At 40.9% G+C, this 25,633-nt stretch overlaps 1 protein-coding gene across 2 annotated transcripts in view; it reads right to left on the reverse strand.

Moving 5' to 3' along the window:
* TOP2B (DNA topoisomerase II beta) overlaps positions 1-25,633 on the reverse strand; it is a 150,012-nt gene that overhangs the window by 48,131 nt on the left and 76,248 nt on the right. For both annotated transcript variants that reach the window (XM_085850839.1, XM_085850840.1), the window contains exons 13-22: positions 14,164-14,321; positions 12,954-13,079; positions 12,753-12,863; positions 9,223-9,328; positions 8,989-9,098; positions 8,766-8,858; positions 6,667-6,781; positions 6,456-6,577; positions 6,161-6,309; positions 5,645-5,876 (exon numbers count right to left, since the gene is read on the reverse strand). In XM_085850839.1, the coding sequence (XP_085706965.1) occupies positions 5,645-5,876; positions 6,161-6,309; positions 6,456-6,577; positions 6,667-6,781; positions 8,766-8,858; positions 8,989-9,098; positions 9,223-9,328; positions 12,753-12,863; positions 12,954-13,079; positions 14,164-14,321 (1,322 nt within the window). The remainder of the gene's footprint in view (positions 1-5,644; positions 5,877-6,160; positions 6,310-6,455; positions 6,578-6,666; positions 6,782-8,765; positions 8,859-8,988; positions 9,099-9,222; positions 9,329-12,752; positions 12,864-12,953; positions 13,080-14,163; positions 14,322-25,633) is intronic.

Below are 25,633 nucleotides of genomic sequence, written 5' to 3' on the forward strand. Positions count from 1 at the left end.
ATTACGAAATGATAAACTTCTCTTAATGCTCTTGTTTGACCACCTCCTGAGCCACATATCATTTTGAGATTATAGTAAATTGTTTTTTCATTGTTCAATTGATAACCATCAAAGTTTTCAGTCCATTCAAGGATATTCATTTTTTTCTTTACATCCTCTAACTTACTACTTTTTAAATTGATTCGCTTATTTGTTTTATTTACCTTTGTTTTAGTTATTTTTTCAATAAGACATTTGATATTTTTCACATTCATTATGTTTTCCATTTATATACCAAGACTGAGATTTTCTCCACTCTTTAGTTTGATTAATACTTGGTTTGACCATTTATATATTGCGAAAAAAACGCGGCGGTAGCCCTTAAAAAACCCTAACCCATCTTCCCATCGTTAAAACACAATCTATTTTATACATTCTATCATACAATATCCATATGGAACACAATCTATTCCATTATCTAAAATAAATCTCTTATCATCAAAGGCTCCTAATGCCTTTTTATTTACTTCTTCACTATATATGTTATGTTTATAACTTCTTATTGTATTCATTTTCCTATATTCTTCTTTCTTATTCATCAAACAATTATAATAATTTCTAGAAGTTATTGATTTCTTTATTACATATTTCTTTATTCCCTTTAACCTCCTATCAATCTGATCACCATACTTATAAGCATATGCCTTTGCTCTCAATCCAATAAACTCACTCATTACTTTTCCACCCAACTCATCCTTAAACTTACCAATAACCTTTTCATTCTTTTTGGAAAATAACTCACTCTTCTTGCTGAAATTACTTGTATCATATACTCCAATATTTTTCTTCATATCTTCATAAACATCATCAGTTTTTATATCTAGGATAAAACTATCAGTGTCCATATACAACAATGAAACATTTTCACCATACTCTTTCTTTAAGTCATTATACAAATAATCATACATCAATATCTTTGATAAATCAAGAACTGCTATTCCAATATAAGTTGGTTTATCCATTACAATACTTTCCTTTTTCATATGAATTGCAGAAAAGTTCTCTGAAAAAACCTCTTCTCTCTCAAAACTTGGTTTATTTATCAATCTCGAAGCTTCTTTCCAAGATGTTGCGAATCTAATGTTTTGCCTGTTTCTAACATTTTCCATAGTCTTTCCAAATACAGCATTATTCATTAATTTATAAAAGTCCCCTTCAAATTTTACTTTTGTATTTGCTTTCATATCTGTATTGAATTGAATATACTTTTTCACCCAAGGACTTTGTTTAAATTTTAAAACTCTATGAATTTTAGCTACTCTCAATCCTTCTCTCAAAAACTGTTTTAAGCTTCTCTGATGCAAAACATATCCCTCTTTATCATAGAATGTTGTTAATAACTTTTCTGTTGATTTGCCTTTAATATTAAAACTTTTATGATAATCACTGAACCATTCTTTCTTTGGGGTTTCTTTCTCACATGCAAAAGAAAGGTCTTTATGCTTATTATGAAGATCACTCGGGTACTTCAAATCAACTTCAAAATAATAACCTTCTTCTTCGTCATTCAATTCCTCTTGAGAAGAAATAACAATATTCATCAAAGGCTTTTCATAATCCTTTTCTTCCACCCACTCTAATTTACCATAAGGCAGAGATTGAGACATTGCCCATCCATACAAATTATTAGCATCAAAATACATCAAATAATTACTATCTTTTTCACTATCATAATTTGGAAGATATTTATTATTTGCTTTAGCATATCTTTTTGAACATACTTGTGATATTCCACCTCTCTTGGACTTCTCAATCATCAAAAGCATATCAACATCACTGATTAAATCTATATCTTGTTTTGTCATTTTCAACATTGCACTCCAAGCTAAACCAGGAGCTGTGAAATAGTGGGCCTTTTTTTTAAGCCCTGAAAAGGGCCTTTTTTAACAACTCTGATATGTCCATTATTTTTCAGTTTTTGGTAACCTAAACCTTTTTTTAACCTCTGGCAGTTTACCGCTTAGCTTTGTACCATACCAAAATCTAATATTCCCTGGACTTGAACTGCTTAAATTTCAGTAAAAACTGGAAAATTGGGGTGTTCTAAAACTTTTGACCAATAGTGTATGTATATATATATATATATATATATATATATATATATATATATATATATATATATATATATATATATATATATATATATATATATATATATATATATATATATACATACATATAACAGTTTATAGCTAGGCCAAGATGCTCTATACTAATACATAGAGGGTGGGGTATTTATATCTGACACATGTCATCATTTTGGTGGGAAGCAGTAATGGTGAAGCTAACATTTTCCCCCCAGTTTTGCAGGTGATGTCTGAACGTTTTGAATGATGGAATACTGTGACCTACAGATGAGAATTCACATGCAAGTACTGAAGAATTGAAGGCAAACATCACTGCAACAATCCACACTGCTGCTAAAGACACATTGCAAGCAGAAATGAACAATATGCTGATTCGTGAATGCAACAATTCCAATGGGCCCATTTGTCAGGCAGAATTTTTAAATAACCGTGTTATGCCTCAATATAATGCCTGATCTGTGTGCTTTTGATTCATGTGTGATATGCAGTAGTTATGATGTTCACTAATTTTCTACAGCAACAAAAAATGTGTAAGATATAAATGCCCCAATCTGTATATCAGAGAATGCGCTAGCACAGTCTTTGTAGGGATGGCATAGAAAAAAAAATGTCGATCCCACCCACGATATCCAAAACTAAAGTTGGAGTATCTTCTAAAAAAAAAAAGTCACTTAGGCTACATATGAGAGCCCACCTGGTCTGTTTAACTGACTGTCTTTTAAGTACTCCAAACTATGGCAAAAGCCAAAAACAGCGAAAAAACCAAGATTTGTCAAAGCTTGCAAATCTTCTTCTCGCTCATCACAATAACAATTAGAAGGGTACTTGGTGGTGTGCATACCTCTGCCACGCAATGCCTGATCCACGAGAAAATATTGGGCCAAATACATTTTTGAAATATGATGCCCTATCTCTCGTTTTTGGACCTATCTCTCAATGGTGAAGAATCACTTTAAAGATTAAATAATTCTCCTATCCAGATCTGGATTCGGATCTTCACCGAAATGGAATCAATTCGTCCTTGCCGCACACCCAATGTGTCCACCAAGTTTCGTCTGAATCCGTACACAACTTTTTGAGATATCGTGCAATATATCGTTTTTGGCCCTATCTCTCATTGGTGAAGAATCACTTAAAAATTCTGGTGGTCAGATCCAGATCCGGATCCGGATATTTACCAAAATCTCATCAGTTTGTCCTTGCCACACACCAAACCTGTCCACAACCTTTTGAGATATCGTGCAATATATCGTTTTTGGCCCTATCTCTGAATGGTGAAGAATCACTTAAAAATTCTAGTGGTCAGATCCGGATCCGGATCTTCACCAAAATCTAATCAGTTTATCCTTGTCACACACCGAACCTGTCCACAACTTTTTGAGATATCCAGCACACAAACAAACAGGCAAACAGACAGAAAGGGGTGAAAACATAACCTCCTTCACCTTTGGTGGTGGAAGAAATAAGAGGACCACTGGACCTGTAGCTTGTCTGGGCGATGGCCGAATGTTGCAACCCAAATTTGGTAGCTTTCTGATTGGTGGGTCTGGAGAGGAAGACTTGAAGAGATTTACAGCGTCAGCCATTTTGACCTACTTAAAGTCATGTGATCAGCATGGCCTCCACAATTTAACATCCTTACCCTGGCCTAATGTAACCCAAATTTGGAAGCATTCTGACTGGTGGATCTGGAGAAGAAGATTTTTGAAGGAATTTATGCAATTTTTCCCAAAATTGACAAAGCTGGCGATTTTGACACACTTCTGGTCACGTGATTGGCATGACCTCCGCAATTTAACATCCCTACCCTGGCCTAATGGTGCAACCCAAATTTGGTAGCATTCTGACAAGTGGATCTGGAGAAGCAGATTTTGAATAAATTTATTAAGTCAGCCATTTTGACCAACTTAAAGTCAAGTTAAGTAGGTTAAATTTACCATTTGACCTACTCTCAAACCTGTCTCCCTCTTCCAAATCCTGGTGGCATCGAGTTAAGTCTGTTTCTGGTGTATGTTCCCCCTCCATCCCCTCCCTTACCTCAAATGGCTGCACAGCTGACACTGCACGTGAAAAGGCTGAATGCCTAAACTTTGTGTTTGCTTCTAAATCTTGTGTCCCAACCCCATCGCTTTCTGTACCCACCTTGCCCAGTTGCACCGAGCAGTTCCTGGACTCCGTGTCCTTTTCTCCTGACAAGATGGAGAGTTTGCCGTCAAACCTCAAATCTGATTCTGCATCCGGTCCAGATGGTATCAGCCCACATGTCCTAAAAACCTGCTCTGCTGCTCTTGCTCACCCTCTCTTCATTCTATTCACCCTCTCATTTGCTCAAGGTCATCTGCCATTTACATGGAAATCAGCAAACATTACCACCCTGCATAAAAAGGTGCAAAAACACATTCTTGCAACTCCAGACCAATCAGCATTCTCCCAATCATCAGCAAGGTAATGGAATCCATCATCACTTCTGACATTAAATCCTTCCTCTTCTCTAATGGCCTGATTTCTGATCATCAATTTTGATTCAGACCAGATCACGACCCTGGACTTATTGCTCCTACTTTCTCAACAATGGATGGAAGTCCTCAATGCCAGACATGAGATGCCAGACAGACATGAGCACTCTCTGTAGAGCAACCTCCCTCGACATATCGCGTGCTTTCGATACACTCTGACACCCTGCCCTGCTCACAAAAGTTCTTCCTATGGTATTCAAGGCAATCTCCACTCTTGGCTTGCAGACTTCCTCTCCTGTTGCAGTCAACATGTGGCCCGTAATGGAATTCTTTCATCCCCTCTTCATGTCCAGGCTGGAGGTTCCTCAAGGCAGTCTTCGGGCCCTGAGCTTTTTCTCGTTTTTATCAATGATCTCTCCAACTCTCTGGAAAATCCTCTTTATCTCTTTACTGATGGCTCCACCCTCTGCCGTATCATCTGTCGTCCCTCAGATCGACAAGCAGCAGTCTATTCACTCTTTGCAGATCTCAATAAAATCACAAGCTGGTCCAACACTTGAAACATGTATTTCAATCCTGCCAAATCTCACTCTCACTCAGTCTCTCCGAAAGGACCATCTGGAAACCACCCCACCCCCCCCCCCAATCTACTTTCTCAACAATCTAATTGAAGAATTCCGTTCATTCAAACTTTTGGACAGCACTATCTGCCATAATCTTTCCTGTGAAAGCCACATCTCCAAGCTGGCCTCACCGACTGGGCATCCTCCGTCATGCACAGTCCTTCCTTGATACACCCGAGCTCCTGACCACGTACAAAGCTTTCATCTGCAGCCTGATGAAGTACTCGGGCCAATCATTGTTCAAAAAAAGCTGAAAGGATGGCTTCACATGATCATTTCTTGTGAACATTCTGACCTTATTTACATACTTTTTGGAGTAACATCCCTCCATCTTTTTGCATTAAAAAATGTTTTTATTACTTGTATATACTGTGTATATATATATATATATATAAACATATACATATACATATACATATACATATACATATACACATACCATTGGTAACAACTCTTGTCCATCAAGCATGCGGCAGATGTTGTTGACAATCTCTCGAGGGTCATAGTTCGGGATCTTGGAGGCCCAGCCGGTCCCTATTCCATCAGCACCATTGACTAGAACCAAGGGGATAATGGGACAATACCATTCTGGCTCCACCCGCAGGTTGTCATCATACAGGAAACGCAGCAAGTTGTCATCGACAGCAGGGAAGAGTAGGCGAGTCAGTGGACTGCAAAATGGTTTTGGAACAAAGGTCAAAAGCAGATAGGTAATTGAACACTTATAAACTTCGGAACCCATTGGCGTACTGGGAAAAAAACTGCTGTAAAATCTACTGTGGGTATCTATTTGCAGCAGTGGGAGCAAAACACGACAGTACATACAAGGAAAGAGTAAATGTCCTTAATTTTTGGCAAGCAAGAGTGTTTTACATTTGAGATAAGAAAATTGCACATTTTTGAAAAGAAACCAATCAAATCAGAAACTACAAGTTTAGATGATGCAAGACAACACCTGAGCATGGTGAAGATGTAACGAGGGCTAGCAGCATCTTTACCCCCATGTAGACGTGTGCCAAACTGTCCAATCGGTTGCAAAAGATTTATATTGTTGCTGCCGACAAAGTTCTGCGTCAGGTTTATGATTGTCATCATTAGGGATTGCTGTCAAGAGGGAGCACACAAAGCAATGCGTTTGGACTTCCAGAGCCATACTGTTTCAGATAATATACCATGACAACAAAAAAAAAATCAAGTATGATAAACACAAGGCATGAATACTGATAGGGTACATCAATTCAGACTCGTACTTCACCATGGTGATATGCTGACATCTCAGAAATGGAACCTGCAAGTTGGGTAACCTTCACCTCCCGTTTGTCATTGCGTTTGAAGCAAGTGTAAAGCACCTTCCGTTGCCCAGGTTTCAGACCTGTAATGTTGGTGAGATGTGAGGCTGCACAGGCACGTACATAGTGCAAACCCGATGCATCTAAACCTAAAAATGAAAACTTTGCTTACCATCTACGAGAGATGGGATAGAGCGTTCATTGTCGGAGTTTGAAAACAAAATGAGTTCTTTGTTAATGAAGTCATTGTAGGTCAGGTACTTCGTCTCTTTGCCATAAAGGAATTGCTGTTGAAGACAGTGTACACTCATGGTAGGAAGCAATGTAATCACAAGTGTACCTGAGAATAGATGGCTAAACAATCACATTACATTCATCACTGTCAGGTTTTTCAGTGGGGAATGAGGGAATGGGAGAGGTATGTGGGCAGGAAGGATGGTGTTGGGGAGAAAAAAGAAAAACGAAATATGTAAGTCATGCAAACAATACAAATGCAGAATTATCATATATGTAACAACTCCATTCATGTGACATCTTCACTAATGCTGCCGATATATACAGTGGTCTGCAAAAGTATTCACCCACCCCCCCCCCCTCCAAAGTTTTCACATTTTGATGCCACCTGAGCTTATTTCATGATACTTTTCAATCAAACTTAACATATGGAGTCTTCACAAACTACTCTGAAGTGATAAAGCTAAAAAAAAATGTCGATAAAATGTGAATAAGTTTGATCAACAGAGAAAATCAGATGATTCTCAGTTACATAAGTATTCAAACCCTTTGCCTAATTAACACTCAATCACTTCAGGAGTAAATTATTTATTTGAATTGTTACAAAATAAGTGTAATAGGTTTCACCTGTATGTAATCAGTGGTTTAACTAAAAAATGAAGCTTCCCCAATTATCTGAGGAGATTTAAGGTACAACTCACTTGGTCAACCAACAAGGCAAACATGAAGACCAAGAAGCTTTCCAAAGAAGTCAGACATGAAGTGGGAGAGAAGAACCGTTCAAGAGAAGATTATAAGAAGATTTCAAAGTCACTCTTTATCCCTTTGAGTACAGTGAACTCCATCATGAAGAAGTGGAAAATGTATCATACCACCCAGATTCCACTCAGATCAGGTCAACTATCCAAACTCAGCAGCTAGGCAAGCAGGAAACTGGTTTGGAATGTCACTGTAAATCTGAAAATGACTGAAAGATCCGCAAGGCTCTACGTCCGAGATGGGGGTCAGTGTTCATTAATCAACAATATCCCATTCCCTTTACAAAGCTGGCCTCTATGGACTGGTAGCAAGAAAAAAAAGCCATGACTGAAACAAGATGCATCTAAAAGCTCATATGGAGTTTGTGAAAAAGCATCTTAGTGATGCTGCAGGGATGTGGAGAAAAGATTGTGGTCAGACAAGACAAAAATTGAACTGTTTGGTCTATATTTAAAGAGTTATGTCTGGTGTAAGGCGAACACTGCACACCACCCAATCAACACCATCCCTACTGTCAAGCACGGTGGTGGCAGCATCAGGTTATGGGGCTGATTTTCATCAGCATGGACTAGCAAGCTTCTCGGGACAGAAGGGACAATGGATGGTGCAAAGTACAAGAGAATCCAAGATGAAAAACTGCTCGAGTCAGCCATGAATTTGAAATTGGGTAGGAGATTCACATTTCAGCAGGACAATGATCCGACGCACAAAGCTAAATCCACAGTGGAATGGCTGATAAAGAAGAAAATAAATGTTCTTGAGTTGTCCAGTCAAAGTCCTGAGTTGAACCCAAATGAACATTTATGGAGAGACTTGAAGATTGCAGTCCATCGATGATCCCCATCAAACTTGATGGAAGTAGAGAAATATTCACATGAAGAATGGGCAATGATTTCATCATTTCACTGTGTTGAGCTGGTAGAGATCTACCCAAAAATACTCATAGCAGTCATTTATATAAAAAGTGATTCCATGAAGTACTGACCTAAGGGGCTGAATACTTTTACAACCAGTGAATTCTGATTTGTACACGTTTTTTGCAGGTAATCCTGACATGTGACCTCCTTCATGTCAACAATAACAGTGTTTAGTTTGATCTCTTCAGGATGAAAAGTTAACTTGAAAAAATTATTTCCACATAATTCATCTAAATGTGGCATTATTGGTCGGGGGTAAATACTTTTGCAGGCCACTGTGCATGGATAACTGCATGTTTGTAGGAATGATAAAGTTTTATGTTATAATCAAAAACATATTGGATCATAACTTTAGCATTACCTCTGGTAGCCCATGGATCCTTCTCTGACGTCTGTCCTCCATCCAGTTGGTGAGCCATTCCTTTCGGTCATCGACCTTCTTTTTGCTGAAAGCCTGTCAATAAAAAAAAAACAGTGCAAGCTGTGCAATACCATCTCTAACCCATTGCAAAGGGGATGGATGATAAGGGTATTGTGACTGTGACCTATTTTTATGGAAAGGAATATCTTGGACTTGCACTCACCAACGTAATGGCTGCATCATCGTCTGGACCCGAATACTTGAAAGGGATACGGTGACGAGACATCTCTATAAAGTACTCTTTGGCTTCCTTGGCTGTGCTCGTTCCCAGACCTGCAGCGTGTCAAACTATGAGATGCTCAGCTACTTTCGTCACCACTCACCGCAACACCTTTCTATTACTTTGCTTTAGATCGATACTGCAAAATTAATTCATTCACTGTCATTAGATACAAACCTTTGTAGTACTTTATCTTCCATGATTTGAAGTTATCTGTATTTTTCTTCCATTTCTCAAACTCCGGTAAGCTATAGAAGGAGAGTTCTTCCTTTTTCTTTGACACCTGAAATGGAAAACATTTGATCAAGCAAAATTCAGATGAATGAAACAAAGGATGATGCAATTATCAGTTGGTACAACTTCAATTGAAGAAAGTCACTTCAAGCTCAATAAATAAATAACTGCACACCAATGTAAGCAAGTAAAGTAATCAGAATGATCAGCTCAGTATAATTAATGAACATTTTTTTTTAACAATTATATATTTGTATTGAAGACACGCAAGAAAATAATGACTGTCTCCAAAAATGCTAAGAGACAAAAGAACACTGAAAAACAAGTCAATTTCCATTTTCTTCAAAGGAGAATATCTATATTAACCGTTCATCAAACCGAATATCTTTTAACCGTTCAACAAACCAGGAACATCGAGTTAACCATTAATCAAACCAGCAATAAGTATTTAACCATTCATCAAACTGAGAATATCGTTACAATGGAGGAGGTATGAATTCACGAGTAAGTTGAGTTAGTGTGGTCCATCTGTTCACGTAGTTCCAGGCAAGGTAAGGAGAGGGGTGGATTTAGATGTCAGCAGTTCATATTTGGTTCTATAAACCACATCCCGCTCCCTCGTGGACCAGGCTCTGAGTACAAGGCATCCAGTCTGGCGCCAGCCATCACAAGGACCTCCCATTGGTGTGCTGCCATTTGCACGCTGTAAGGTGTTATATCATTGGTTCAGATGGCACCGGTGGTGACACCGCGTCTGCGTGACATCACCACGGAGGCAGCCACGTTCCACAGTGCTGGCTGGTGTTGGACCATGAGCAAAGAACGTTTAGAGGCACAGGACGTGGTTGTGGGGTTGGAGATAAAAGGGGCTGTACACGTGCTGTTTGCTCCCTTCCTTCACCCTGCTTGATGCAACTTCACCTCTCTGCTAGATGCCACGACTGTAGGCTGCTCCATATTGTTTGCACGGGAGACCTGCTTGCGTTGGAGGCTGTTCACATCCCTGTTTCTTTAAAGACATTGCCTGCCTCCTCCCTTCCTCCCCCCCACCCTCCCCCACCTTCCCGCCCCGCCCTTCCATTGTGAGTGAATGACCATGCCCTTGTGGTGACCTACATTTATTACTTTGCTTTAAATGCATTTTGTATTACTGTACGGTTAAGTATATTCATTTATTTCTCCATTTGTGTTGTCCTGTGGTTGCTTTAAATAAACCTGATATTTCTTAAGGTTATGTGTCACCTGATTACCACCATTCACATGCCCGCAGACTGCTTCGGCCCAGTTTTGTTAATCCCTGGGGGAGATAAGATTTGTTAAACTTTTGTTTTGTGAGAACAGAGGGATTGGGATTCCGACCGGGGGTAAGCCATGTTACCAGCTCGAGTGTGATTCCCTTTAAATTTGCCATGAGTGAAGCACATTGCTTCACCGCAATGGGTCCACATTAGCAGACCGTCGACACAACAGTTGGTAATCAGGAGTAGAATTTAAAATCAATACTATTGCAAAGAATGAATAAGTTTGAACATTATTATAAACTATACAATTCAAGAATGAAGAAAAACGTCATGGAAAAGATCATTCAGTTCTTATGGAAATGAGAACACGAACAAGGATATCAGAATTACATGAGAATGGATTGAAAACTAACACCTGCAACAAAAAGTGCAAAAATACCAGAAACAGAGAAAAAAAATTTTTTAACATACAACACAAAAAATGTACGACGACTGAAGTCACACAAGTGAAGAGAAAATTAAAATAGCTCACATGTTCAGCAGTCAGACAAATAAAGGAATGAAGGATTATTTGTATTGATGTGTTCGAGTCTGTGGTGTATCAATTTGTTTAGAGTTCCTCAGATTACGTGCAGTTCCAGATACTCATTGTTGGATTTGAGGAAAAAGGTGGCAATGATATTTGAAAACAAATACAGACTTGGAAAAGCATGTAAGGAGTTCAATGCGATGTTTAGCGAGGGAATCAATATGATATGCGGTAGGATCTTCTTCTTCTTCTTTCGGCTGCTCCCGTTAGGGGTCGCCACAGCGGATCATCCGTTATTATCCGCTTAGTGATTTGGCACATGTTTTACACCGGATGCCCTTCCTGACGCAACCCTGGTCGCCTCTTACGACACAGGGATCTGGTACACCTATTCTAACCGGGGTATACACCGGCCCAGTACACTGGTACTCATTTCGCTGACCTCGGAAGGATGACAGGCTGAGTCGACCCCCTGGTGTATTAATTCAGTGGCCCAACGGGGCTTGAACTCTGGACCTTATGGATCCCAAGCCGCTGCCCTAACCACTGCGCCAACACCAGGCATCAATATGATATGCGGTAGGATATACCATCTAATTTCACCGATCCCCACAATCTATTTTAATGGGACAAGGCTCAAAGCGATGATGAGCATCCGACTTTGTAACTTGATGATGCGGCACTTTTCAAATGATGTAAACCATGTCCATAATGGTAGGTGTGCATGTGCAGAAATCCCAGGAAGTTTCAGAGTTCAGGACAAAATAAAATGCATGATATGCGCGGAATGAGGATTGTTACTTGGAATGACTCACCAAGCTTCTGAAAGAAGTCGGAAAAAAAACTTGGAAAAGTACCCGAGAGAAAGGGCTGTGCCTCTGCACAACAAAGGATTTGGAGAACTTTCTCAGCTCACCAAACGGGCACCTGCTTGTACTGCAAACTCCCAACCGAGTCGGTCGGTGCAAGGCCCGAGTGGAGGGACGAGTGTTACACAACCCCCCGACGGATCTCTACGAGTGAATGGACTGTGTATGATGTGGATTAGGTTCTTCTGAACACCGATGGGAAGGACATATCTGGAGCTTTTGCATGTAGAATATCAGCTTATTTACTATTAATCATGTTGGGAGGGGCAAGCTCTACGGGAGCTGCGAGGGCTGTCATAAATATGTTGTATGTTTGGTTCCAGGGCCACAAGAGAAATTATTCTTGATTTTTGCATCTGTTGGTAAAAGTTGAACCGTCCATCCATCACTGCGTGTGTGTATGTACATGTTTAGTATATCCAGCCAGTGGCGATGCTAGAATGTACTAACAGTAAATGGAACGATCCCAACACCTTTCAATCAAGGATATTTCTTGGATGTCCTGTATTCTCGTGAGTCCAATTTGCATTCAGGAACAAAACAATTATGGTTAACCATCTTGAAATTTACGCTCTTTCATCTGAATGCTGAAAATTATGTTTAAAAGACGACTTGAATTACAGATTTTGTGCGAGTAACAGCAGGTTAAAAGTGCCCAATGAGCAGAACTGATTCGATGCAAACACACATAGTGCATGTGCTAAGTGCCTCGTTTAGCATTCATACATCATTTCGAAAATTGCGTATTGATGATTAATTGATGGCCAGCGAGATCACAAAGAAAAGCATTTCTGAACAAAGAAAGCATTAACTATTCAATCTTTGAAAGAGTACCTTCACAATGGGTGTAATGAACTCCTCCAGGAAGGAATGCTTGAGAAGAGAAGGCCAGTTGTGATGAATAAAATTGATGAGCAAACCCTTGATATGTGAACCATCTTGATCCTGCAGTGGGATGGGAAAGCACCCACATCTCAACCACAGTACAATGTAAATCAGAACAACAAACTTGGAACGTCCATCGGCCTCAGTTACCTGATCGGCCATGATCATCAGCTTGCCATAGCGCAGTGTTCTCAATGACTCTGGGTCTTCGTATTTGATCTTGTACTGGAGACCCATTATTTTGATGATGTTGTTGATTTCCTGATTCTCCATGATCTAGAGATCACACACTGTGGAATTACTGCATTTCATAAAGTTCAGCCATTATTCTAAAATGCTAATGATTACAGATGACTTTTAGTTGCATCGTTTATTCAGTATAATCCTTCATTGAACAGTAACAGCTCGTCCTAAAGCATTATATTAACATTTCAATGACGTTGTAAATTAGACTAATTTTAACGACAACACCCTACACCAAACTACATCTTATTTTCAAACCTTGAAATAGTTATTTATGTAAAGTACAAAATCACACACACGCACACTTAATTAATTGTACAGTATCGACTATTCCTAAAATATAATACAGCATAATGTAAAGATTGCTGTAAATCATGTAAATTTCACAACATCCAACATTCAACTTTATTTACATTTCAAACGTCAAAACATAGTTCCCTTGCCTAAAGTAAGAACCTTAACACACACACACACACACACACACACACACACACACACACACACACACACACACACACACACACACACACACCATGTTATATTTGATGCTTAACAATAACAACTAGAGCGAAATCGATGGCACACCATTGCAAAATCCCCACGCTTCCCAGAAAAAGAAAGATGGCAAAAAGTTCCATCAGTAATGACCCAACCTCAGGTTTTGAGTTATTTTTCCCATTTTGACCTCTGTGACCCCAAGTCCCCACCCCCTGGGGCATGAACCCAGAGGTTAAAATCAAAAACATCGTTACAAATTTCACGCGTCTATCAATGTTGATTGCATATACAAAATTTCATTGAAAAATGTTTTAAAATGTGACTATAATTCCATTTTTTGGAGATCTGACCTTTTGACCCCCGCCCCAGGGGGGCGGAGTCAAAATGTAACTGCTCTTGCACATTCGTGACATGTGTTGATCATAACTACCAAGTTTGGTGAATTTCTGCCCAACCGTTTCGGTAGCATAATGGACGGACAGACAGACAGACAGACGACAGACAGAGCCGATTACAATATCCCCCCATATTTTTCAAAAAGTGTGGGGATAAATATAATAACATTGTCCCTGATACCTGTGTATAAAATGAGACTATCACTGCAGGACAACTAGCTCACCTGTTTGTGTGAAGCTTCCCGCACATTGAGCATCTTTCCACGTAAAGGAAAGACACCATAGTGATCTCGTCCAACCACACCGAGGCCAGTAATGGCCAGAGATTTGGCAGAGTCACCTTCAGTCAGAATCAGAGTGCAAAGTTGGGAATTCTTTCCACCTGGTCAGAAGGAAATAAGAATTTAAAAAATCTGAAATTACATTTCTGAACTATGATGCACAAGAGATGTTAAGATTCAACTAGAACGGGCACTCATAGAGCGCATACCTTCGCCGCCACTACTTTTTTTGTTCTTGGTATGAGTGTGGGGAACTGGTTTCATATGAATGGTCTTATGACACAAACCACATATCTATAATGTCATGACCCCCCCCCCGACTTTCGGGGGCTACGGACTAAACAACAATCAACTCACGTCGTTTTGGCGAGTCTTCACTCGCAAGCTCGGTGAATACAACGTTTCAACAAGAGAAGGTAATCTCATTTGATGCTGGTTTCATGCAAATCGAATGAGAATTGACTGAGTTATGCCGAAAACCGCATATTTTTCAAGGGCGTGACCCCCCCCCGACATTTTACCCCAACCGGTGACATGTGTTATGACGTCATTGTGTCACAAGATTGGGCATTAAATTCTGAACATTTTGGTGCTGGGTTCATGTAAAGCGGACAAGAATTGACCGCGTTATGACAAAAACCGCATATTTTTCAAGGTCGTGACCCCCCTGACCTATGACCCCTAACCGGTAACAAGAGTATGGGCGTCATTGTGTCATATTGCATATCACAAGATGAGGCGTTGAATTCTGAACATTTTGGCGTTAGTTGCATGCAAATTGAATAAAAATTGACCGTGTTATCGTAAAAAGACGATTTTGACCTTTTCGTGACCTTGACCTGGACCTTTAAACCGAACGATCCCAAAATCTAATCGAATGCTTCCTGGCTAATAACCAATCATCCCACCAAATTTCATGCAATTCGGTTTAATACTTTTTGAGTTATACGAATCACAAGATTACAAATAAATAAATAAATAAATACACGCCGACCAACACATAACCTTTCGCAGAATGCGAAGGTAAAAAGCTCAACAAAAGGAGGTCTGTAAAGAGGAGATTGAAGAAGAACGAAACAGATGAAGGAGAAAAATATCTTTGAAAATTATCATAACCCACATCACAAAAGTTCCAGGGTAGAAGAACCATGTGGATTTGCAAAAACATTCATCATTAGCAATCATGGACAGCGGATCCAGACTTACTGTTCCTATCAGCAACACAAAACTAGTGATGCAAATCAAACGCAATGATTGGCATCATGTCAACAAGACGATGAAATGCCATTACCACAAGAACAGCAGACAGAGAAAGAAGCAAAAATAGAAACAGGAAGAGGAAGTCAGAACTAAGATAGTGAAATCAGGAATAAAAAATACCCCCAAGAGGGAGTGCCGGTCATCTCTGCCAGAGGTCGAAAGTAACTGTGCCAGACTGGAATAGGGGCAGTTCATAAAGTACGTACGCTCTCCTTCCGGGTTTCAAAACCACCCACCCCCCTCTGTATGCAGGCTCGTGACCACCCACCCACCCCCCTCATACATCGCTAATCGCTTGCAAAGCCAGCAGTTCCTTATGAACCGATGTTTGTACATCATGACGATGCAGTCCCTAGCGGTGTAATTTACCTTTTTCTTTTAATTTCACAGCACGTCATTTATGAAAATAAAAGTACAAATTGACATTCAAAACAATGATAATGTCATAAATGAAAGTAAGTGTGCACATAAACTTGTGTTCCATTGTTTTAGTTAAATCTGACAAAAGCTTCAAATGTAATATTTGTCTTGGAGAGTTCCGGTTCTTAATTTAATTCTTTCATTTTTGTATGTACTTTATGAACGGCCCATACAGGGAATCAGAGCGAAGTTTGAAGGGCTATAAAATCGGAACGAGATCAAATGCCAAAAAAATGGCTCGTGTTCTTCTAGATAATAGTCCGTAGTATCTGAATCACGAATAACATTTGATCTCTCTTGATAAATGAGGGAGGATTCTGCTTCTTCTTCTGTTCTTCTTCTTCTTCTTCCTCTTCTTCTTCCTCTTCTTCCTCTTAACTTCCTCCTCGTCTTCTTCTTCGATTTTTTTTTACACTTCCATGACCTAATCTGTTGAACTCTCTCATACATTATTTTTAACAACAAAAACGATCTTATAATGCTTCATCTTCCTCTCTCACACATGTGGTACTCTTTACTGTATCATAATGCACTACTCTTCTGCTATTTTAACAGACTGCTCTCATTTCGACCTCTCCTTCATTCCTTGCCTAAAAAAATCCAACTATTACAGCGCTTCTTCTCTCCATTCTCTGAATTCGCCTTCATTGCATCCATCAAGAATTGTGTTAAATCGCATCTCTGACCTAAAACTTTTAAAAACCACAGTTTGCCATGGATGCTCACTTTCCATCAACCATTCTTTTTTTCCAACTTCAGTGCCAACTCACCCCCCTCACCCCTCACTCTCACTCTCAAAGCAACCATCCCACTCTTCTCCCTCCAAGCCTCCCTCTCACCTCTCTCAAAAATTCCCCCCTCACCTTTCTCCCACCTTTCATCCCCCTCACTCATCCTTCTCATAGTTGCCCCCCCCTCTCATCCACCAAGCTGCCTCCCTCCACTGCCCTCTCACCTCCATCTCTTCAGTTCACCTCCTCAAATCCTCAACTGCCTTCTTCCTTGTCTCTTGTCTCCCCTCTCGCCCAGCACCACAGAGCCTTTTCTCCTCCTCATTCGGCCCCCTCCCCTCGCTATTCTGCAATACCCTACACTCTTTCAACAACCCTCCTTACCCCCCCTCGTCCCTTGTCCTATTCTCCCCTCCATCTCCCCCTCCACCTCCTGCACCAAAAAACCTCCTCCCCTACCTCTTCATTAAAAGTGTGGACCTCAAATATCCGGGACCTTCGCTCAAACCTTTCAGATCTTTCCATACAGGTTGCCACTGACAAACCAGACATTATCTGCCTAACAGAAACTTTCCTCTCCCAAGACGTGTCTGACTCCCAAGTATCTCTCCCCGGTTACTCCCTCTTACGGTATGACAGACCTGAGCCTCGTCCTGGTGGAGGTGTTGCTCTCTTCATCAAAGACTCTATTCCTCACTCTCCATGCACTGCTCTCACTCCCTCACACCTCCAGGAATACCTCTGGCTTCGGCTTCCCCTCCACTCCCACCTCATGTTTGTATGTGTACTGTACCGTCCACCGAACAGTGATGACTCCATCTACACCTCACTATCCGAAAACATGGACCAACTTCTATCTTCTCATCCAAACTCTCTCTTCCTCTTATGTGGTGACTTCAATTGTCATCACGCCAGTTGGCTCGGTGTGGGTACCTCTCTCACCTGCCATGGCACCTCAGCAAAAGCTTTCTGCGACTCATTAGGACTGACTCAATCGGTCAACTTCCCGACCCGGATCTCAACCAATGGTACTCCATCTCTTCTGGATCTGATTTTGACAAATTTCCCTGACAATATCTGCTGCTCTTCCTTCGCTCCAATCGGTTCTTCTGACCATGTCCTTGTTAAAGTGGACATCTCTCTGGCTGTTATCAGAGAACCACCTCACCGCCGTCGAGTCTGGCATTTCACTCAAGCCGACTGGCAGGGTCTCCGAGCAGCCATCAAACTTACAGACTGGTCTCCTATCACTACTTTCTCAAACATCAACTCATCCTGGGAATTCTTTCAAAGAAACTTGCTCTCCCTCATGCACAGATTTATCCCCTCTCGTGTTCAGTTGTCCTACCCTTCCTCCCGCCCTTGGTTTACTGAAGCTTGGGGCGAGGCAGTTGTCCTGAAACAACTTGCCTTTGCCTCATGGAAAGCAAACCCAACTGAGGGCAATCTCAGTTCCTTCCACAAAGCTCGGAACAAGTGTGTATCTACCCTCAAGAGAGCCAGAAAACAACATCTTTCTCATCTCAAGTCTGAACACTCAAACCTCTCTCCCTCCTCAAAATCCTGGTGGCGTTTAATCAAATCTGTTTCTGGTGTATGTTTCCCCTCCATCCCCTCCCTTACCTCAAATGGCCGCACTGCTGATACCACACGTGATAAAGCTGAATGTCGAAACTCGGTGTTTGCAGCTAAATGTTGTGTCCAAAACCCATCACTTTCTCTACCCACTTTACCCAGTCGCACCCAACTGTCCCTGGACTCTGTATCCTTTTCTCCTGACAAGGTGGAGAGCTTGCTTTCAAACTTCGAGGCAGATTCTGCAACCGGTCCAGACGGCATCAGCCCACATGTCCTCAAAGCCTGCTCTTCTGCTCTTGCTCACCCTCTCTCTGTTCTATTCACCCTCTCATTTGCCCAAGGTCATCTGCCATCTGCTTGGAAATCTGCTAACATCACTACCCTGCATAAAAAAGGTGCAAAAACAGATTCCTGTAACTACAGACCAATCAGCCTTCTCCCAATCATCAGCAAGGTTATGGAATCCATCATCGCTTCAGACATGAAATCCTTCCTCTTATCCAATGGCTTGATTTCCAATCATCAATTTGGTTTCAGACCAGGTCACTCTACCCTGGATATGCTGCTTCTGCTCTCCCATCAATGGATGGAGGTCCTCAATGCCAGACAGGAAATCCGAGCCGTATCCCTGGACATATCACGTGCTTTTGACACAGTCTGGCACCCTGCACTACTCACCAAACTCTCTTCCCATGGTATTCAAGGCCATCTCCACTCATGGCTCGCAGACTTCCTCTCCTGTCGCAGTCAACGCGTGGCCCTAAATGGAGTTCTTTCATCCCCTCTTCCTGTGCAGGCTGGAGTTCCTCAAGGTAGCGTTCTTGGTCCTGTTCTTTTTCTGGTTTTCATCAATGATCTCTCCGACTCTCTGGAAAATCCTCTATTTCTCTTTGCCGATGACTCCACCCTCTGCCGTACCATCTGTCATCCCTCAGACCGGCAAGCAGCAGCTTCTTCGCTCACTGCAGATCTGGATAAAATCACAAACTGGTCCAACACGTGGAACATGTCTTTCAATCCAGACAAATCTCACACTCTCACTATGTCTCTTCGAAAGGACCATTTAGAAACCCCCCCCATCCACTTTCTCAACAATCCTCTGGAAGAAGTCTTTTCTTTCAAGCTTCTGGGTCTCACTATCTGCCATGACCTTTCCTGGGAAAGTCACATTTCCAACCTCGCCTCAAAAGCCAGTCGCCGACTGGGAATCCTCCGTCGTGTAAAGTCCTTCCTCGGCCCTCTTGAGCTCCTGACCACTTACAAAGCTTTTGTCCGTAGCCTGATGGAGTACTGCTCTCCCCTCTGAGCTGGTGCTCCTGCCTCCCACCTTTCTCGGCTTCACGCTGTCGAAACCAGGGCATTTAAGATCATCGGCATCTCCCGCAATGAAGCTGAGTCTTTGGGCCTCTCACTCAATCACCGCAGGTTGGTCGGTGGTCTTTCTGTCTTCTACCGACTCTTCTCCAGCCTTGCCCCCCTGCTCTCTCTGCGATTTGTCCCCACCACATTTCCACAGGGCGCTCAAGGTCCGCCAACAACCCCCTTCTGGTAAAACTACCAAAATCACGAATCACTGCTCATCTTCACTCTTTCATTCCTCTTTTTTCCCACCTTTGAAATAAACTTCCTCACTCTATTCTTTCCCATTCTTCCCTCCAGGCTTTCAAAACAGCTGTTCACCACCACCTCTTATCTTCCCCCATCCAAATCCTCGATCTTTTCTACCCCCGATAATCCACCGAAGCCCACTTCCTTCAATTCCCCTGCTTTCCTTCCTGAAAGTCCTTGTAATGTCCATCTTCTCTTCGCCATGTTCCCCGTCCCATCCCCATCCCTCTCCCTTCCACAGCTCACCTAATGTGTCTGTTCCCCACTGTTTTGTCCCTTCCACTCCCGCCCCTCTTGTCTTATGCCCCCTTGCTGTGAGTTGTGTGTTAGCTCTCATACGAGCCTCGACAAGGTATACAAGAAAAAAAGAAAAAAAAAGGACATACGATTTGAAATCAACGATTTTCACAACTTTGACAGCCTCGTGACATTGACCTCGATATTGGACGACCTTGAAAGTTATATCGTTGTGCACGTCTCATCGACCTCTATCCATTCCACTATTGGTTCTTTGTCTCCACTCGGTTTGATTGTGGACGGACGGACGGACGGACAGACTTCGAGACTGGGGTTATTAGGTCATATCTACTGAGATGATAGAGATGACCTAAAAAAAAGAAGTGAAAGAATAGGAGCGATTCGATTTTTCGAATCTCTTCCATGAGTGTTGTAATAACTACATCCAAGAATAATAAAAATACCTTTAACATCCTTCACAAGACGAAATTCAAATGACAGAAGCGGACACCAAAACAATTAACAACCCAAGGAAGCATCTTTACAGATTACGATACAGAGATTACGACAATCTAAGGAAACATCTTTACAGATCACGATACAGAGATTACTACAATCCAATGAAACACCTTTACCGATTACTATACTCCAGAGATTACTACAATCCAGAGATTACTAAACTCAAGAGATTACTACAATCCAAGGAAACATCTTTACAGATCACGATACTCCAGAGATTACTACACTCCAAGGAAAGATCTTTACAGATTACGATACTCCAGAAATTACTCCAACCCAAGGAGTGATCTTTACAGATCACGATACTCCTGAGATTACTACAATCCAAGGAAACATCTTTACAGATTACTATACTCCAGAGATTACTACAATCCAAGGAAACATCTTTACAGATTAGTTTACTCCAGAGATTACTACAATCCAGAGATTACTACACTCCAAGGAAAGATCTTTACAGATTACGATACTCCAGAGATTACTCCAACCCAAGGAATGATCTTTACAGAACACAATACTCCTGAGATTACTACAATCCAAGGAAACATCTTTACAGATTACTATACTTCAGAGATTACTCCAACCCAAGGAATGATCTTTACAGAACACGATACTCCAGAGATTACTACACTCCAAGGAATGATCTTTACAGATTACGATACTCCAGAGATTAATACAACCCAAAGAAAGATCTTTACAGATTACGATACTCCAGAGATTAATACAACCCAAAGAAAGATCTTTACAGATCACGATACTCCAAAGATTACTTTACTCCAAGGAAAGATCTTTACAGATCACTATACTCCAGAGATTACTACACTCCAAGGAATGATCTTTACAGATTACGATACTCCAGAGATTAATACAACCCAAAGAAAGATCTTTACAGATTACGATACTCCAGAGATTAATACAACCCAAAGAAAGATCTTTACAGATCACGATACTCCAAAGATTACTTTACTCCAAGGAAAGATCTTTACAGATCACTATACTCCAGAGATTACTACACTCCAAGGAAACATCTTTACAGATCACGATACTCCAGAGATTACTACACTCCAGGGAAGGATCTTTACAGATCACGATACTCCAGAGATTACTACACTCCAAGGAAAGATCTTTGCAGATCACTATACTCCAGAGATAACTACACTCCAGAGATTACTGCAATCCAAGGAAACATCTTTACAGATTACTATACTCCAGAGATTACTACACTCCAAGGAATGATCTTTACAGATTACTATACTCCAGAGATTAATACAACCCAAAGAAAGATCTTTACAGATCACGATACTCCAAATATTACTTTACTCCAAGGAAAGATCTTTACAGATCACTATACTCCAGAGATTACTACACTCCAAGGAAACATCTTTACAGATCACGATACTCCAGAGATTACTGCACTCCAGGGAAGGATCTTTACAGATCACGATACTCCAGAGATTACTACACTCCCAGGAAAGATCTTTCCAGATCACTATACTCCAGAGATAACTACACTCCAAGGAAAGATCTTTACAGATTACTATACTCCAGAGATTACTTTACTCCAAGGAAAGATCTTTACAGATCACGATACTCCAGAGATTACTGCACTCCAGGGAAGGATCTTTACAGATCACGATACTCCAGAGATTACTACACTCCCAGGAAAGATCTTTCCAGATCACTATACTCCAGAGATAACTACACTCCAAGGAAAGAACTTTACAGATTACTATACTCCAGAGATTACTTTACTCCAAGGAATGATCTTTACAGATCACTATACTCCAGAGATTACTACACTCCAAGGAAACATCTTTACAGATCATGATACTCCAGAGATTACTGCACTCCAGGGAAGGATCTTTACAGATCACGATACTCCAGAGATTACTACACTCCCAGGAAAGATCTTTCCAGATCACTATACTCCAGAGATAACTACACTCCAAGGAAAGATCTTTACAGATTACTATACTCCAGAGATTACTTTACTCCGAGGAAAGATCTTTACAGATCACTATACTCCAGAGATTACTACACTCCAAGGAAAGATTTTTACAGATTACTACTCCAGAGATTAATACAACCCAAGGAAAGATCTTTACAGATCACGATACTCCAGAGATTACTTTACTCCAAGGAAAGATCTTTACAGATCACTATACTCCAGAGATTACTACACTCCACGGAAGGATCTTTGCAGATCACGATACTCCAGAGATTACTACACTCCCAGGAAAGATCTTTCCAGATCACTATACTCCAGAGATAACTACATCCAAGGAAAGATCTTTACAGATTACCATACTCCAGAGATTACTTTACTCCAAGGAAAGATCTTTGCAGATCACGATACTCCAAAGATTACTTTACTCCAAGGAATGATCTTTACAGATCACTATACTCCAGAGATTACTACACTCCAAGGAAACATCTTTACAGATCACGATACTCCAGAGATTACTGCACTCCAGGGAAGGATCTTTACAGATCACTATACTCCAGAGATTACTACACTCCCAGGAAAGATCTTTCCAGATCACTATACTCCAGAGATAACTACACTCCAAGGAAAGATCTTTACAGATTACTATACTCCAGAGATTACTTTACTCCAAGGAAAGATCTTTACAGATCACTATACTCCAGAGATTACTACACTCCAAGGAAAGATTTTTACAGAATACTACTCCAGAGATTAATACAACCCAAGGAAAGATCTTTACAGATCACGATACCCCAGAGATTACTTTACTCCAAGGAAAGATCTTTACAGATCACTATACTCCAGAGATTACTACACTCCACGGAAGGATCTTTGCAGATCACGATACTCCAGAGATTACTACACTCCAAGGAAAGATCTTTACAGATTACTACTTCAGAGATTACTACAATCCAAGGAAAGATCTTTACAGATTACTACTTCAGAGATTTCTACAATCCAAGGAAAGATCTTTACAGATCACGATACTCCAGAGATTACTACAATCCAAGGAAGGATCTTTACAGATCACGATACTCCAGAGATTACTTCACTCCAAGGAAAGATCTTTACAGATCACGATACTCCAGAGATTACTTTACTCCAAGGAAAGATCTTTTCAGATCACGATACTCCAGAGATTACTTTACTCCAAGGAAAGATCTTTACAGATCATGATACTCCAGAGATTACTTCACTCCAAGGAAAGATCTTTACAGATCACGATACTCCAGAGATTACTTTACTCCAAGGAAAGATCTTTACAGATTACTACTTCAGAGATTACTACAATCCAAGGAATGATCTTTCCAGATAACTATACTCCAGAGATAACTACACTCCAAGGAAAGATCTTTACAGATCACTATACTCCAGAGATTACTACACTCCAAGGAAAGATCTTTACAGATTACTACTTCAGAGATTTCTGCAATCCAAGGAAAGATCTTTACAGATCACGATACTCCAGAGATTACTGCAATCCAAGGAAAGATCTTTACAGATTACTATACTCCAGAGATTACTGCAATCCAAGGAATGATCTTTACAGATTACTATAATCCAAGGAATGATATTTACAGATTACTATACTCCAGAGATTGCTGCAATCCAAGGAAACATCTTTATAGATTACTATTCTTCAGAGATTACTACAATCCAAGGAATGATCTTTACAGATTACTATACTCCAGAGATGACTACAATCCAAGGAAACATCTTTACAGATCACGATACTCCAGAGCACGGGTTCCCAACCGGGGGGAAATTTGGGTGTTTCAGGGGGAAATTCTAGTCTGGAATTAAAATTCTGGAAATTATCAGAAAATAATTAGAAAATAATTTCCATTAATAGCCTTCTGTTCTTCTCTTCTCAGGAGTACCCGTTTCCTGAACTTTACCCGCTTTCATTCTTATGTTTTATTTTCTTTCTTCTTTTTTAGTTTGTTCTTTTCTATTACATGTCTTAATATGATCTCTCTTGTTCTTTTCAGGTCCGCAAGTGATCATGTCGAAAAAACGGATATATTCAGAAGCATATCTAGACTTCGGTTTTACGTTCGTTGTGAATAACGGGGAACATCTGCCACAATGTGTCATCTGCACAAAGACCTTGGGGAATGGTAGCATGAAGCCATTCCAGATGAAGCAACACCTTCAAGGATGCCATCCCGAACTACAGAACAAGGATCGTGAATACTTCAAGCTGAAACAAAATTATCTGAAGAAGATGAGACTGGACTCAACTGGAACGTTTCGTCAGCAAACGGACGCTATTGTGAAAGCGTCATACGAAGTCACGTACAAGATTGCGAGGGAGAAGAAACCACACACAATTGGTGAAACGTTGGTGAAGCCCTGTATGCTGCAGTGCGTAAAGTTGGTCCTTGGTGAGGCTGCCCACAACAAGATGACCCAGATTTCCCTTTCAAACAACACCATTCGGTCACGGATCAATGATATGGCTGAGAGCATCAAGAACCAAGTTGTTCAGAGGTTCGAGGGTCACAGTTTTTTAGATTCAACTCGACGAATGGACAGATGTTGCGAATCTGTCCCAGCTGTTGGTCTTTGTTCGTTATACCACCGAAAAAGGAATTGCAGAAGAATTCCTCTTCTGCAAACTTCTCCAGACCACGACCAAAGCTCAGGATGTGATGGACCTTATCAATGACTTTTTCGAAGACAGCAACATCAGCTGGGAGTCTCTGGTTGGGGTGTGCACGGATGGTGCCCCAGCCATGCTCGGCTCTCGATCGGGGTTCGTCACGCTCGTCAAGCAAAATAATCCGGCAGTGGAATCGACACACTGTCTGATCCACAAAGAGGCGCTTGCTTCGAGAACTCTCCCCAAGAACTTCAAGCAGCATCTCGAGACTGTCATCAAAGTCGTCAACTTTATCAAGGGTTCCGCTCTGAACACTCGGCTGTTCTGTCAGCTCTGTGAAGGCATGGAAGCCGACCACGAATCGTTGCTGTTTCATACTCAGGTGAGGTGGCTCTCAAAGGGAAACATGTTGCAGCGAGTCCTGGAATTGTTTGATGAGGTGGTAGCCTTCCTTCGGGCCCAAGAGAATGT

This window comes from Eptatretus burgeri, chromosome 13 (assembly GCF_056783735.1).
Source record: "Eptatretus burgeri isolate ZD-2024b chromosome 13, Ebu_testis_v1, whole genome shotgun sequence".
Taxonomy (NCBI): Eukaryota; Metazoa; Chordata; class Myxini; order Myxiniformes; family Myxinidae; genus Eptatretus; species Eptatretus burgeri.